At 44.5% G+C, this 14,429-nt stretch overlaps 2 protein-coding genes across 2 annotated transcripts; one reads left to right on the plus strand and one right to left on the minus strand.

The window, feature by feature from the left end:
* Positions 1-4,435: 4,435 nt before the first annotated feature.
* LOC127762770 (uncharacterized membrane protein At3g27390-like) lies at positions 4,436-8,932 on the plus strand. The gene is made up of 11 exons (XM_052287257.1): positions 4,436-5,024; positions 5,136-5,271; positions 5,868-5,976; positions 6,080-6,272; positions 6,394-6,530; positions 6,866-7,154; positions 7,253-7,359; positions 7,436-7,580; positions 7,805-8,003; positions 8,083-8,326; positions 8,406-8,932. Exons 2-11 carry the CDS (start codon positions 5,178-5,180, stop codon positions 8,644-8,646), a joined length of 1,758 nt encoding a protein of 585 aa, XP_052143217.1. The 5' UTR covers positions 4,436-5,024; positions 5,136-5,177; the 3' UTR covers positions 8,647-8,932.
* Positions 8,933-9,127: 195 nt separating this feature from the next.
* On the minus strand, positions 9,128-12,038 carry LOC127762771 (very-long-chain 3-oxoacyl-CoA reductase 1-like). Its single transcript, XM_052287258.1, has 3 exons — positions 11,307-12,038; positions 10,233-10,302; positions 9,128-9,518 (listed from the first exon to the last, which is right to left on the minus strand). The coding sequence occupies exons 1-3, from the start codon at positions 11,954-11,956 to the stop codon at positions 9,261-9,263; spliced, it is 978 nt and encodes a 325-aa protein (XP_052143218.1). The 5' UTR covers positions 11,957-12,038; the 3' UTR covers positions 9,128-9,260.
* Between the last annotated feature and the right edge of the window lie 2,391 nt (positions 12,039-14,429).

Below are 14,429 nucleotides of genomic sequence, written 5' to 3' on the forward strand. Positions count from 1 at the left end.
TTTTTATGGAACAAGATTATAAGGATACAATCCTTACATATTCCGTAGGATCTGTTACTATGAAACAAATAATGCACAAAGAAAAAAACCATGAGGTTTCAATTACTACAATAATCCTTTGGAAATCTTTTGAAAGGAATGAGCCCTTAAAGATTTCAGATTGGGCTGTCAGTGAGTACAAAATAGTCACCGAGATGTTCCCCATTTACAGACATCAACAACCAACATCTGCACTGGAATAAAGCTTTCGCTTATCTCTTTCATGTTTGAATTGACAGCATTGACACTGAAACACTAAAAAAGAAAGGTCACTAGGCTTCAGAAGAAAGCAAGTGCAAAGACCAGGGCATGGCCTACTTCATTTATAAGCTGTTTTAATTCTCAAGTATTTCACTTCTTACGCTAAGACCAGGGCAATTGCTAATTAAATTGATCCTCGCAGATCCAAATGTAGGAACAAAGGGAATGTCAAAAACAGCCAACATTCTCAAATACCAAGTTCATAAGATTTCCTGAAAAGTGGGTGAAATGACAAGTTCATAAAATTTCGCAAAATGGTAAACCTGCCTGAAAGCTTCTGAATAAAAGGGCAGTGAAAAACAGCCACAATTACTAGTAAGATGCGAAATTTACATAAGTATTCTTGGAGACAAGGAATGCAGCATTCATAGAACTACCTCATGCAAAGGCCAATTGCTTCTGGATGTACACTTGACAGTTCAGAGAACTGTTCAGCACTTCAGTTTTGTCAAACAGCCAAGAGGATAAGCATTCCCCGGCCATTCCTGCACTGGGCAGTACTTGTGTTGTATAGTGGAGTAGTACATAAATAAAGCTACGAAAGGACGATGAATTAGGCTGCGTTTTGGCGCCAAAAAGGTGAGAATTTTTCGCTCTATCTTAACTGCATGCATCGATGCCTACCCCCAGATTCCCAATCTAGTCTTGTTGATGCAAAAGTTGACCTAGTAATATTCTCTGATTCTCTCATCAAAGGGGGGAAAAAAGCTCATGCCTCTTTCCTTTCTCCAATCCCCATCATCATCAGCAAGAGGAAGCAAGTCCACTACCACTCACTCATGGTCCATGACTCCATGGGAAGCCATGCTTACTTGCCCCTTTCCGATCTCTTGATGCCGGCAGCAATAGCATGTCTCTCTCGGATTGGGTTGGTCCTCATCAGGTTCTTCCCCGGAGAAGGATCCGGCGCATGATTGCGCGATCTATCCACACCACATCTGCCACATCTGCGGATTGATTGCTCGCCGATCTCGCGTGCTGGTATCAACGTGGAATAGTCGCGCGCGCGCGCGTGCGATTCGCGGGTCCTCGCGTCCTGTGTGTCCCGTCGAATCAGCGTACGAGCGCGCGTGGAGGGAGAGGTGGTACTGCAGGTCTGCAGCGTTGCGGTGGCCGGCGATCACGGGCGGTCGGTGGCGGGCTCCCCGCCGCAGCCGCCGTCAAAAATCTGCGGCTGTTGTGTGCGTCCGCGCGAGGCTGGTTTCTCTCTCGTTGCATTAATTCGGGTCGGACCTGAGAGGCCCAGTTACGGCCCGTCAGTCAGGTTAGAATTTTTCACTCTCATTGACTAATACTAAACTGATAGCACTGTGGTACGTACCAACTGTGCCGTATTGACGTGTTTGTATCACCGTATCACCTTACGCCTATCAGTTATCATAATGTACCATCCAGCAAAAATTACATGAAAATATTGAGCTGATTTGTATTGAAGTCACCTTACATTACACCTTAAACACTTTTTTTCAACTTTAATAGTAAGAAAAATTAGTTATATGAAATTGAAAATTCATTGGTTTTCTTATATGCTATTGAAAATTCACTGTCATCTCTCTCACTCTCCAACCCTCGGGACGTTGTTGGCAGTGGTGCCATTTTCATGTTGGTAACTTCAATCCCTACGCCACCAATGTCATGTCGTCCTCCCATTGTTGATTTGTTGCCTATTATTCTACACCCTATACACTTCAATCCTTATACGTTCCACTGCCATTTCATTGTCCCCCATCCTCCCATCACTATTTCATTATCCCCCGTCTTGTCATCGCTATTTCATCCCCCCCCCCCCCCGATCCACCCCTCTCCACTTCAATCCTTTTCTCCCAAAATCTACAACCCTAGGGAGTCGTCGGACGCCAAATCATCGCCCCTTGCTTTTGAACCTTTGCACTTCAATCATTGCGTGATCTCCCATCGTGCCAGTTTGTTGATCTTGTCTTTCTACCCCAATCTACTGCCCCAAGCTCCACCCCTACACATTTCGATCCTTATGCCACTGACACCAACATTGTCCTCCTACCACCAGTTCATTGCCCCGTAATACATCCCTCCGTACTTCAATCCTTACACCACCGACATCAATGTTGTCCTCCCACCACCAATTCATTGCTCCAATCCATACTCTGTCGATGCTACTACACCAGTGTTGTTCTTCATTGATAATTTGTTGCTCTCATCCTCCCACCACCATTTTGTTGCGTCATCCTCCCACCACTAGTTCGTTGCCCCATGCTCTGGCCCTCTGCCACCGTACTCCCACCATTAGTTTGTTGCTCTCTGCTATTGTCCTCCACTGATGTATGGTTGTTATCCAAAATACATATTGGTACGCTATCACATTAAATAGGCACATATTTGTATAATATCTCGTATACACTTTTGTTCTCTTCTCGTGTTCTCTTCTCGTGTGAGAGGAATAATCTGGGTACCATAGCCCTACCGGTTGATAAGGATTTCATCAAGATTCAGGGGGTGTTTAGATCCTTTATTCCTAGGACTAAAATAAGTCCTAGGACTAAACACTTCCCGATCGGAGATCCATGGATCACAGCCGCTAGTCCACGGCTGTTTGGATATAGGGACTAAAAGGGAAGGTCATTAATTGCACTGTATAATGGCCATGCTACCCCTAAAAGCATGTAAAGAGAGATGCACCATGCCCATGTGTGGGGGCAGTGGGTGGAAAGGAGCTATTTTAGTCCCAATAAGCTCCTACCATAGGAACTAATGGACTAATGCACTTTAAGTCATTTTTAGTCCCTCCTGTTTGAGACTTTAGGGACTAAAAGGGACTGAAACTTTAGTCCCTCCAACCAAACATGGCCTCATGCTAGTGCGGACCGCTTTACATAAAATTAAAGTTATCTAACCGGTTGACTGTGCTCGTGGTGTGGGAAATTGATCTTGTGTATCACTGTCAACTCTTTACTAACTAAGCAAGCAGCAGGTGTTGGTTGTATAGCTAAAATAAAATTCACGTTGCAATGACAATGTTAGTACACTATAGTTATTTGTAATTTTAGTATATACGAGTTGCTAATATTATTATTTTGAATTAGGATATAGCAAATAAACTACACAATATATGTGTTTGATATCATATTATACGAGAGCTCTTAAGGGTTGATAACATAATTAAAAAAAGCCAACTAATTTCGATTAAGAAACATGTCAGGTGCTATATGGACACTCTAATAAGGAAATAGATGTAAAGTTCATTGAAACTGATGATTAGGAATCCTCCCATCAAGTGTGAGTACACAAATAGCAATACCCGAATCTCATGAAATGTCTAGGGTTTATCAAACCGTGCGATTATCATGGTTATCACGTGCGGTAACCTTTTCAGTTTTCGAAGCCACGGTATACCTCATAATAATTACATAGTTTTTATGATAACCATGTGGTTACCAGGGTAACTGCTAGATCGTGGGTGGTACTGGCAAGGGTCTGGATCCCCTGGAGTTGAGTATAACTCTACCGGGTGGAGTTGGCCAAATCTGTGCTATCCATTGTTTCCTACGGCTGAGATCATTCCTCATCAATTTAACCTAACAAATTTTTTTTTGAAGGAAATTTCACCTAATAAATAACTCCTTAAATTAATGGTTATGACTTAGTTTTTTCATGTGTTTGCTCACTAATAGCGATTTGATTAAGTTCTCACCCAAAAAAAAAATGTAACAGAACAACGTTTTGTTATTCCCCAAACAATAGATATAGTCGATCAACTCTAAAGCGGCAGTCAGTGTATATCAACATAGTGCTTTCACATATATGCAAACAGCGAACCATATCAATATTAATGTGTATGATTTTTTAAATAATAGATGAATCTTGAATTTTTTGTGCTAATTATACAGTAAGAATGATCTCGTGACAAGCTGTTGATGCAAGATTATTTGTTGCATGGTCAGTTACTGGTTTTTAAGTATAAATTAATGTGGCTTAATCCTAGCCCTTGAAGTATGCCGAATGGCACAGATTTGACCAACTCCACCCGGTAGAGTAATACCCAAACTCTAGGGGATCTGGCTCCAGATAATTTGGTAAACCTGCTCGGGATCCAAATCTCGAAAGCTTCCGGTGCTTCCCTGCACAACGGTTTTTGCAAACGAGGCTATTGACCTCTTTGTCTTCTTTCCCCTGTCCACTGTGGCCTCTCTTCTCGCAGTCCAGAATTCGGATGGCATGTGCTCCGCTCACCACGCGACGCATCCGGTCGGGACCATCCCTTCCTTCCCTCCCCTTCCCTGCCAAACTCCCAGCTTCGCGCTGCCTCGCTGCCGCTGCCGCCGCCGCCGCGACCCCCACTCCTCCGCCAGCAAAGCGAGCTGCTCTGCTCCGGTTGCCTTCCTCCCTAAGCCTGCTCTGCTCGCGGGCACCAGATTCGGCGGGCAGCGAAGCAGACAGCTCTCTCCGCCCCTGCCTTTTCTGTTTCTTGATTAGTATAATATCAATTAGGAGGCTTTTCTTTGCTTTCGATGGGTGTGTGCGTGCGTGTTGGTAATTTTGATTAGTTAGCGGCCCATACTAGCCACGCGACGCCGATCTCCAGGGCGCGGCTGTTCTTGCCAAACCGCAACCACCACTAGCCCCCACTTCGTCCGGTTTTAATTTTCAATTATCTTGGCAGTTCGTGAGCCTTTCGTTTTCTTGGGGCTCCAGGGTTTCGCGTCTCTCTCTGGTTTGGACTTTGAGACTTGACGACGCTCTGGTGAGCGGTGAGTTTCTTGGAAAATTCTTGCTGCTTGACTGCTTTTTTTTTTCTATCCGTTTCCTGGAGAGATTTTCGGTTTACTCATTGTTGATTTTGCCGTGATTGGGTTGGGCAGGGTTGATCGGCGTTGAGGAAGAGATTGGGCGGAAGGTTGTCGATGGAGCCGCCGTCTGGGATTCGGGCATCTGCCTGGAGCTTCTTCAAGTTCCTACCTTTCTTCCTTGGCCTTCTCCTCCTGGGGATCATCAAAGGTGAAGAGAAAACACTGGTTGTATTGGTTCATCTTGTTTGGTTGCTTCTGTTTGTTTGTGCTAAGAAAGTATTGTCATGAGAGTATTAGAGGAGAACTTCACATAGCAGTGTCTCTGTAATTATGTACTGTGGAATTGTGGCGCATTTGTTAGTTTTTGATCAGAATGGCAAGCCGAAGATCTCTCTGGGTGACCCATTTGCATTTTCCTTGCATTAGGGTAGTTTGGTTGAGTGGGTTGGAATTGGAATCGCTCAGAGGATGTCATTGTTTTCCTTTTTCCTTCTTTTTTGGCTGATTAGTTAAAGTTTTTTGGATTTTAGCCTCTCTTTTTTTTTTTTTTTTGTTCTGGTTCAGCTGGAGTTCGTCACTTGCACTTCATTTAGACTGATTGCAACTGTCCATTGCAAAAGGGGAATTGAAGTACGGTACTAGGTATCTGTAAATTCCAGAATGCAAAATCGTTGTACGAACTTAAATGCCTTTTCAGCATATGATCAAATACTACTTAGTAATTTTTGCCGTCCCATGTTCCCATTTTTGAACCTCAGATTCTGACTTGCAATTCCTCCCTACGTGTTAATTTTGCCTATGCAGGTGCTTTGCTCTTCCCATGGGCATGGCTTATCATGATGATCGGAATCTCTGCACTCGTTCTTGGCTTATGGCCTATGCATGTGATCTGGACATACTACTGCATCATCAGGTTTAGGATTCACAACTCAGTACAGATCCGTTCCAAAGAGAATTACCACATAATTATGAAAACTGTACTTATATATGCTTGTCATCTTTTTTTCGGAAAGCAGATCCAAGCTTGTCGGGCCTGTTGTAAAGCTGCTTCTTCTTGTCGCTGCATCTGTGATTTTAGTCTTATGGCTCATTGTCGGGATCGTGGGAAGTGTCCTAATTGGTGTGGTGTATGGTTTTCTCACTCCAGTAATGGCCACATTTGATGCAGTTGGAGAAGGAAAAGAAAGACCACTATACCACTGTTTTGTGGTACATTTTCCTTTTCTTTGATTTACTCTGGCATTTTCCTTGTTCTTACTTCTAAAGATTTATTCCTTCGAAAAAAATAACTTCTCAAGTTCTACATCGGTATATGCAACTTGAAATGCAGGATGGAACATGGAGTACTATAACAGGAAGCTGTACAGTAGTTAGGGACCTGAAAGATTTATTATTGCATTCATATTTTTCAATAATGGATGACCTTCGTTTTCATGCACCTCCTGGAGGAGAGCCATATGAAATAAGGTTTGTTTTCTCCTTTTAAGGTTGCATTTTATTGTCAGGACATGGAATCTTCATCTAAGATTCTAACAGTGCAACCTTCTCATGAATTCAGTTATTGTTTTTGCTATCTGGGACCTTTGTTCTTACATGCATGAATAATTAAGGTTTGCAATAGATTTTGAACTGAAACCTTAATTTACAATGATATGTGGGAGTTTTCCCTCATAAATTTAACTTCACCACGCTACAATTTCAAAATTGGTGCTGTTTATATTTATTTCTGAATGCCCGCCTTGATCTTATTTTCTTGAAGAATTCCATATAACAAAGTCAAATAATACTTCTACATCTCCCAGAGTGCTTGACATTCCTGGTGCATTATTCGTTGCTGCGTGTGGATTTCTAGTGGATGGAATAATGTTCACACTAATTGCCTTCTACAAGTTCCCTGTGATGCTTTTCAAAGGATGGAAGCGGCTGATCGAAGACTTAGTTGGCAGGGAAGGACCTTTCCTGGAGACAGCTTGTGTGCCATTTGCTGGTCTTGCTATTCTTCTGTGGCCATTTGCTGTTTTTGGAGCTTTTCTAGCCTCCATCATCTCCAGTATTCCTTTAGGTGCTTTTGCTGCTGTTGTGGTTTATCAGGTAGCCACTTGCTGACCGTGAATATTTTTTTTTCACTTCTAGTATAAATTGATCTGTCTGAGGTGAATTCATGAAGCCTAACCATGTCTCTGTGCCAGGAATCCTCGCTTATCATGGGACTAAATTATGTAATATCATCAGTGGCCATCTTTGATGAATATACAAATGATGTGCTTGACATGGCACCAGGATCCTGCTTTCCCAGGTATGCACGATGCTCTTTATGTTTTGAATCCTCCTTGTCTGAATGATACAAGCTAACTCTAACATTCTATTACTAGGTTTAAATACCGGAAAAATGAAGCTTCGACAGAGGGTGGTTCGTTATCAAGGCCTGCCTCATTTAAGGACAAGCAAGACGGGAAGAAAGCTCCATCACGTGTTACATCGTTTAAGGGCAGCTTTGATGAGTTCAATCCATTTAAGGTGATCTCTTCTTGGCTAAAATTGGCAGATTTTGTTGAATCATTCTACTATATTAGGAGGGGCAACACCTGTTCAGACTTCTAGAGATTACACTATCCTGCTCGATCGTCCCATTTTCACTTCTCATTTGCACATCCCATGAAAGTCTGCTTTAGACTCGTGCAAATCTGTCTGATTGATTTTTTGAATGAAAAAAAAAATATCTGATTGATATTATGATTTAGTTGCTAGATCACCTGTTTGAGGAGTGTAAGCACCGTGGAGAGGTTCTGGTTGCTGAAGGAGTGATAACACCAAAAGACATTGAAGAAACAAAGTCAGGAAAAATCGGGATTGGAGTACTTAATGTTGGTTTGCCGGCATATGTTATTCTTCACGCACTCATTAGATCTGCAAAAGCTAATTCTGATGGCCTAATTTTAAGTAAGTAATAAAATAGTTTTTCATATTCGAAAACAGGTGCTATGACTTTGCTTGACTCACCTTTTGAAATATTATGCAGGTGATGGTTCTGAAATAACATCTGATAACAGGCCTAAGAACACAATCTTTGATTGGTTCTTTGATCCTCTGATGGTCATCAAAGAGCAAATAAAAGCCCAGAATTTTACAGAAGAGGAAGAAGCATACCTCAAGAAGCGAGTGCTGCTGACCAGTGATCCGAAGCGCCTCAAAGAGGTTGTTCCTCATCTGCCATCATCACTGAATGAGCGAAAACAAGCTGAAATCGACGCACTTTCCCGGAGGTACTTCTGTTCATCACCCTTCCTGTTTTTTACCAATTTAAGTTCTTTTTTTTCTAATCTGTTTTTAATCCTATGCAAGATTGCAAGGAATCACAAGGTCGATATCAAGGTACCCAACGGCCAAGCGTCGTTTCGACGACCTTGTCAGATCACTCTCGGAAGAGCTCGAGAGGACAATGGGTGGCAGCCAATCTGGCAGTGTGTCCCAGATGCAGAAACTGAGAAGCGGCATCAGCCGAATGCTCAGCCAGAGATCCATGGGGAAGAGGACGAGCAACCGTGGTGATGATCGGGAGGCGCAGTTGACAATTGATCCCTAACATCTCCAGAAAGTTCAGACAGAATTTCTAAGTCGTCTTTCTAGAGCTACTTTAGCTGTCTTGATTTGTACAGAACTGTTTAGACCGGTGTATGAACTAATTCTAACCACTCTTGAATGAAATGGATGTTGCAAGATTCTGTGTTTTTGGAATCAAGCCCACACATCTTAGAATAATCGGTGCCCCCAAATACGATGCCACCTGGCAAGTAGATTAGTAGTAGTATGCCTTTGCATATTCATTGTGCTTAATCTCTACTTTGGACTTGTTCCTGGAATGAGTAGAATCTGGAATTCTGGATAGACCCTGTCTGCTTGAAAGGAACGCCATCTCAAGAAGAAGCTGTATCCCCAACAATACGGGAAAAAGAGAGAAAATAATTCTGAAAGGCATACTCAATTTTTTCGAGTTAATTTCAGTTCTTTGAAATCTGGCGTTACAGTAGGAAATCATGGACTACAGGTTCATGTTTCATAATCAGTGGAAGGAATATAACTCACGATCTAAACACTGGGAATGTAATGTATCTATGAAGTTGTACAGCGGAGCCACGTACTTGTCCAACATGCTCAGGAAACAGTAAAATCTCAAACAAGAATGACTAATCTGAAGCATCACTGCGCTTTCTTCTTAGCATCTTTGGCTTGCCCCTTCTTGCGGATCTTGATGCACATTCCCAGGCGAATGCTGTCAATGAGTGACTCGGGGAGAATGGAGATCAGGAACCACATTACAGAGTGTGGCCAGTACGGTGTGCACCTCGGCTCATAGCCTATGTGACGAATGGCAGCACGGGCGTAGGTGTCCGCGGATGGGACAAAGAACGAGGATTTCCTGATAGAGGCCATCTTTGTTGCCACATACAAGGGCACCTGAACAGATCACAAGTCATTTAAGTGTGCAACAGTTCATATAGAAGAAAGAACAGTATCTATAGTAACAACAGGCAGGGAAATTATTCAGATGTTTCTTTCTTTCTTTTTTTTGTTGGACCACCAAGTACACTCAGGAGACTTCACACTACTGAGGTGCTCTTTGTTTCTCATTTACATATGCAATTTATCTAATAATCTATTTTCTTTTTGAATCAGGAAGGGGCATTTTAGATAACTAAATTTTCACATGACAGATAAGGTTAAAAGTAGGGACAGCTCAGTAATCAGTAAAAAAAAAAAAAGAAACGATCTTAAAAAATAAAGTAGATGATGAGAAAATAATGGTTTTATTTGAGAAAGCCTTTGTCGGCATTTGGTTGCATCTATGTGCATTATGCAATGATTTATCCTTAGCAGTCTTACCAACTTCAGAAACACTCTAGTTAATTTAGAGAACATATTGTATAAAGCTTCTACCATAATATATACAGGAGACCGATTAAGACAAGTGGTGTATTCTGTTTTTTGTTTGAAATTTCAGTTGCTGACAAGAGATATGTAGGAAAAACCAAACAAGCACTTAGGTGATTATGGCCATAAAAGGTTATAGTCTTAGATAACCAAACGTTCTAATACAAGGAAAATCAGATGTTGAGCTTGCAAGAACCGCATAATGGAGAGATACTTTGAGAAACAGAAACTAGTAATTACCTGGCATTGCACATCAATACCCTTGCTCTTGTACTCAACATAAAGGCATCTTGAGAATTGGTCAACGTAACTGAGAAACAAAAATTTATTAGTCTCAGTCCTATGTTAGCTAACATAGGTAGATTGAAATGAAGAGAGAGAGAGAGAGAGAGAGAGAGAGAGAGAGAGAGAGAGCATCACTGTTCTCTCCAGCAGAATTAACAATTCCTATGAAATTGTAGGAATATATATGCTAGTAATACATGTTAATGTGTTCAATTTGCATGGAAATGGGCAAACTTGCATTAAGTTGTAGAGAGTTCACAAGTTTATACAGAAACAGCTTCAACTAAAAAAATATACATGAGGAGAAATGGTGACTTTATTCATCTTTCCCCGCTATGTACCTCTGCATAATGCCAAGATTTACGCACAGAAAAAAGGGAGAAATGATCCAACTGTTCATACGTGCGCGTGGTTTGCTAGCATATTTTTTACTCCTACATGATTGTGCTAGTGTGCTGCAAGATTTCTTGGTCTTGGACTCAAGATGAGCCATATCCCATGAGAATAAGACCCACCAGGTACTCCAGTTTTCAAAGCATCTAGTTACTGTAACAAACCCGTCAGAAACAACTGCAAGTGATTTTATTAATATACTATGGCATGTTAAAAATAAGCAATTCACATTCTTCTAATTCACTAACAGACCGCTGACTGATTTCACAACAGATCTGACCACAACTTCGGCATATCACAAGCTAAAAAGGCACTAAATGATGTACTATTCCAGCTTCCAGCTACTTCTGGATTGGCACCAGAATCTGATACGGGTGTGACATCAGAATTTCAAAACTAACAGCTCACACCAAAAGCGCTCGGTTTCCCTATTCAAACCCCAAAATCTTCCTAATAGGTTGGAAAATCAAGTAGTGAAGTAACAAGTATTTGCACTACCGCCATCTATCATCAGGAACATTCAGATAAATTAAAGCACCGCATCTAAACTTAACTATACTTCAGAACACAGAGCAAACTAGCAAAGTGGTTGTGAACTTGCAATTAGGGGATACAAGAACACGAGGGAGAGCTCACGCTTTGGTGGCGGCGTAGACGGAGTAGAGCGGATCGGACGGCATGACGGAGGAGGAGCCGGAGCCGATGTTGACGATGGCGCCGCGCTTCCTCTCCACCATGGCCGGGAGCACGGCGTGCGTGACCCGCGTGAGGCCCTCGACGTTGACCCGGATCAGGGTGCGCATGAGCTCCTCGTCCACCTCGTGGAGGTAGCGGGCGTACGGGTACGAGACACCGGCGTTGTTGACGAGCACGCCCACCTCGAGCCCACGGATGGCCTCCCTGAGCCCCTCCACCCCGGCGGCGAGGCCGTCGGCGGCGAAGTCGAGCACGAACGTCCGCACCTCCACCCTGGGGTACCTCCCCCTGATCTCCTCGGAGACCGAGGCCAGCTTGTCGGGGCTCCGGCCGACGAGGACGAGGCCGAGCCCCGAGGCGGCGAGGCGGAACGCCATGGCGCGGCCGATGCCGTCGGTGGCGCCCGTGACGACCGCCCAGGCGCCGTAGCGGCGGCGCAGGGGCTTCCCCGGGCGGAGGAACGCGGCGTAGAGCCAGAGCGCGAGGCGGAGCGCGGCGCGGGCGGCGGCGAGGAGGCCGACGCCCGCCAGCGCCAGCGCCCACGCCGGCTGCGCGCGGAAGAACTCGGCGTGCGTGCACGTGCCGGCCATGGCGTGGCTGGCGGCGGCTCGCGCGAGGATTTCGGGGGGAGCGGAGAAGAGAGATGTGCTGATGCTGATGAGTTCGATCCGGTGCGGTGCGGAAGCGGTCAGAGCTATATTAGCTGCGAACGTGGGGTTGGTGGAACCGGTGCACCACCCAGGGTGATCTGCTGGAATACCGTTGCACGCTGGCTTTGAGTTGGTGAAAGACCCAAAAAGAGGCTACTCCATCCTTTTCATATTAAATCGTTTATTTTTTTCTCAAACATTTTAAAATTTGATCAAGTTTATAGAAAAATATAGTAGTATTTTTAACACAAAATAAACATATTATCAAATTTAATGTTAATTAATTAAATAGAAAAACCACTGAACAGTATTCCATAGGCACGGGATAACTACTGCCACTAAATTTCTAACTCTCACTCCTCACACCATCTATTCAACCTTATCCTCTCATCACTTTCCCTTCCCTCTCCTCTCTCCCTCTCTCTCCTTCTGACTAGCACCCTCATGGAGCACGGAGGCAACGGCGGCGACTGGCCTTGCAGGGTGGCGCGTCGAGCGTGGAGGAAGCTGCCATCACCGCCGCCACCATTGCTGCTGGTGGAGGCGTGGGCGGAGTAGAGGAGAAGATCGTGAAGCTGTTCGTGGGGTAGGTGCCCAAGCACATGATGGAGGCGGAGCTGCTCACCACATTTCAGGAGGTGGCCATCGTCGACGAGGTCACCGTCATCAAGTACACCCAGATCTAGGCTCGCGACCTCCAAGCTCAGGTGTTGTCTTGTTCTGTGTTTGATTTTGGGTTCTACATGTTCTATGGGTGATTCTACAGCTATGATGACTTATTCATGGTATTGATTTCCTTTATTAATTTTTATTCAACTCTCTCTTGATAAACATATGATTTTTGGTTATTTATTGCCGTGATACTTTAGTGGTATCATGATACTTTGGTACATGTAGGTATCACGTCTGATATCCAGGTATCAGACATGGTACCAGTAGGTACCATACTTAGTACCTATGGTATCATGGCTAGTACCATAGGTATCAGACCTGGTACCTGGTACCTGCAAGGTATCAGGTATCAGACCTGGTACCGGGCACCTGTAAGGCATCAGGTATCATGGCTGGTTGCAAGGTATCAAGTATCAAGCACCACACGTGTTCTCTCGTCTTCTGCCTTACCTAGACTCGATCCTTGTCTCCTATTTGCTGTCGCAACCAAAGTCCTCCTCTCTTGCTCTGGCCGGGGGAAAGTCTTCCTAGGAGTAGTTGCAGGCGGTGCCAGCGAGGTATTGCGTGCAAAGCAGGGTTCTAGCTGGTTGGAGGAAGGAGCACTCCTGCTCGGAGTAGTCGCGGCGGCAGCGCCGCCAGCGAGGTATCGCGCGCGAAGGCACGTGATACCGAGCCGGGTTTTGGCTGGGGTGGAATCGCGTGGACAGTGTGGTCCTCGGTCAAACTCGGTCAAAAAAATATATGTCGGGGGATTTAGTTATCCCGTGACTACCACGTTGCAACGGAATCCCGTAGGGTAGCTGCCCTCTTAATAAAATTAATTTGATATTTTAGATGTTGCTAAATTTTTCTGTAAACTTGGTCAAACTTAATAAAATTTGATTATGAAAAAAAGTTATACGACTTATAATATGAAACGGATAGAGTAAATAAATTGTGAAGTTATTCAATTTAAATACAATGAAAGAATAAAGTTTTATAATAAAGTACAGTAGGTAAGTACACAGAAAAGCATAGGGTGATATATATGGCGGTTAGAGTCATGGATCTATTACTCCCCTGTCGGAACCGGATCCTCTGATGTTGGGAAAACTACGTCAGAGGGCAGTAGCTCTTCGATCCACCGTCCCCCAAGCATCCAACGCTCCTGATGAATAGCGCAATGTGGTCCTCATTTGCAGCTGCACTTGTTCACTCGTGAGGGGGAAATATTGGCGATGCCGGGTGCCGCTACTTGCTCGCCACCGTCCACCGCGTCACCGGCTGCTACTCCTCTCTTGTCGCCATTCATCACGCTGTCGGCTGCAGCGTCTCTCTTGCCGCCGCTGTTTGGGCACCGCAGTCCGCCATCTGCCTGGCCATGGCCACTCCGGACTGCTCTACAGATTGCAGGTTCATCAACACTTGTGTGTGCGTCTGGCTTCTGCATCAGGCATGAAGCAGCCGTCGATTCGTTCCCTGTGTAGGTGTGTAACTCATCAACATCATTTGTGGAAACTTCACTTTCTTGCCGACCATGTTGAAGAGTGACTAGCATGGTGGGTTGTTGGACCTCGCAGGCGGCGCCCTCGGCGATGAGACCAAGCAGGCGGAGGCGTCACCTATGCCCTCAGCGTCGGCGGCGACGACTGAATGGTCTTCTGGGTCGAAGATGGAGAACGGACTGGCACTATGAATGATTGGTGCCGTCGGATGCGCTACGCACGGTGATCCCGCCTTGAACGTCCCTCTGACGTAGAGG

This window comes from Oryza glaberrima, chromosome 2 (genome assembly GCF_000147395.1).
Source record: "Oryza glaberrima chromosome 2, OglaRS2, whole genome shotgun sequence".
Classification (NCBI taxonomy): domain Eukaryota; kingdom Viridiplantae; phylum Streptophyta; class Magnoliopsida; order Poales; family Poaceae; genus Oryza; species Oryza glaberrima.

Excerpts from the sequence above, each read along its gene's own strand:
- LOC127762770 (XM_052287257.1), top strand. The coding sequence starts at position 5,178 with ATGGAGCCGCCGTCTGGGATTCGGGCATCTGCCTGGAGCTTCTTCAAG. Across the intron at positions 5,977-6,079 it reads ACATACTACTGCATCATCAG|ATCCAAGCTTGTCGGGCCTG; the intron begins GTTTAGGATTCA and ends TTCGGAAAGCAG. Across the intron at positions 8,327-8,405 it reads ATCGACGCACTTTCCCGGAG|ATTGCAAGGAATCACAAGGT; the intron begins GTACTTCTGTTC and ends ATCCTATGCAAG.
- LOC127762771 (XM_052287258.1), bottom strand. The coding sequence starts at position 11,956 with ATGGCCGGCACGTGCACGCACGCCGAGTTCTTCCGCGCGCAGCCGGCG. Across the intron at positions 10,303-11,306 it reads GTCTACGCCGCCACCAAAGC|TTACGTTGACCAATTCTCAA; the intron begins GTGAGCTCTCCC and ends TTTGTTTCTCAG. Across the intron at positions 9,519-10,232 it reads GTATTGATGTGCAATGCCAG|GTGCCCTTGTATGTGGCAAC; the intron begins GTAATTACTAGT and ends TGATCTGTTCAG.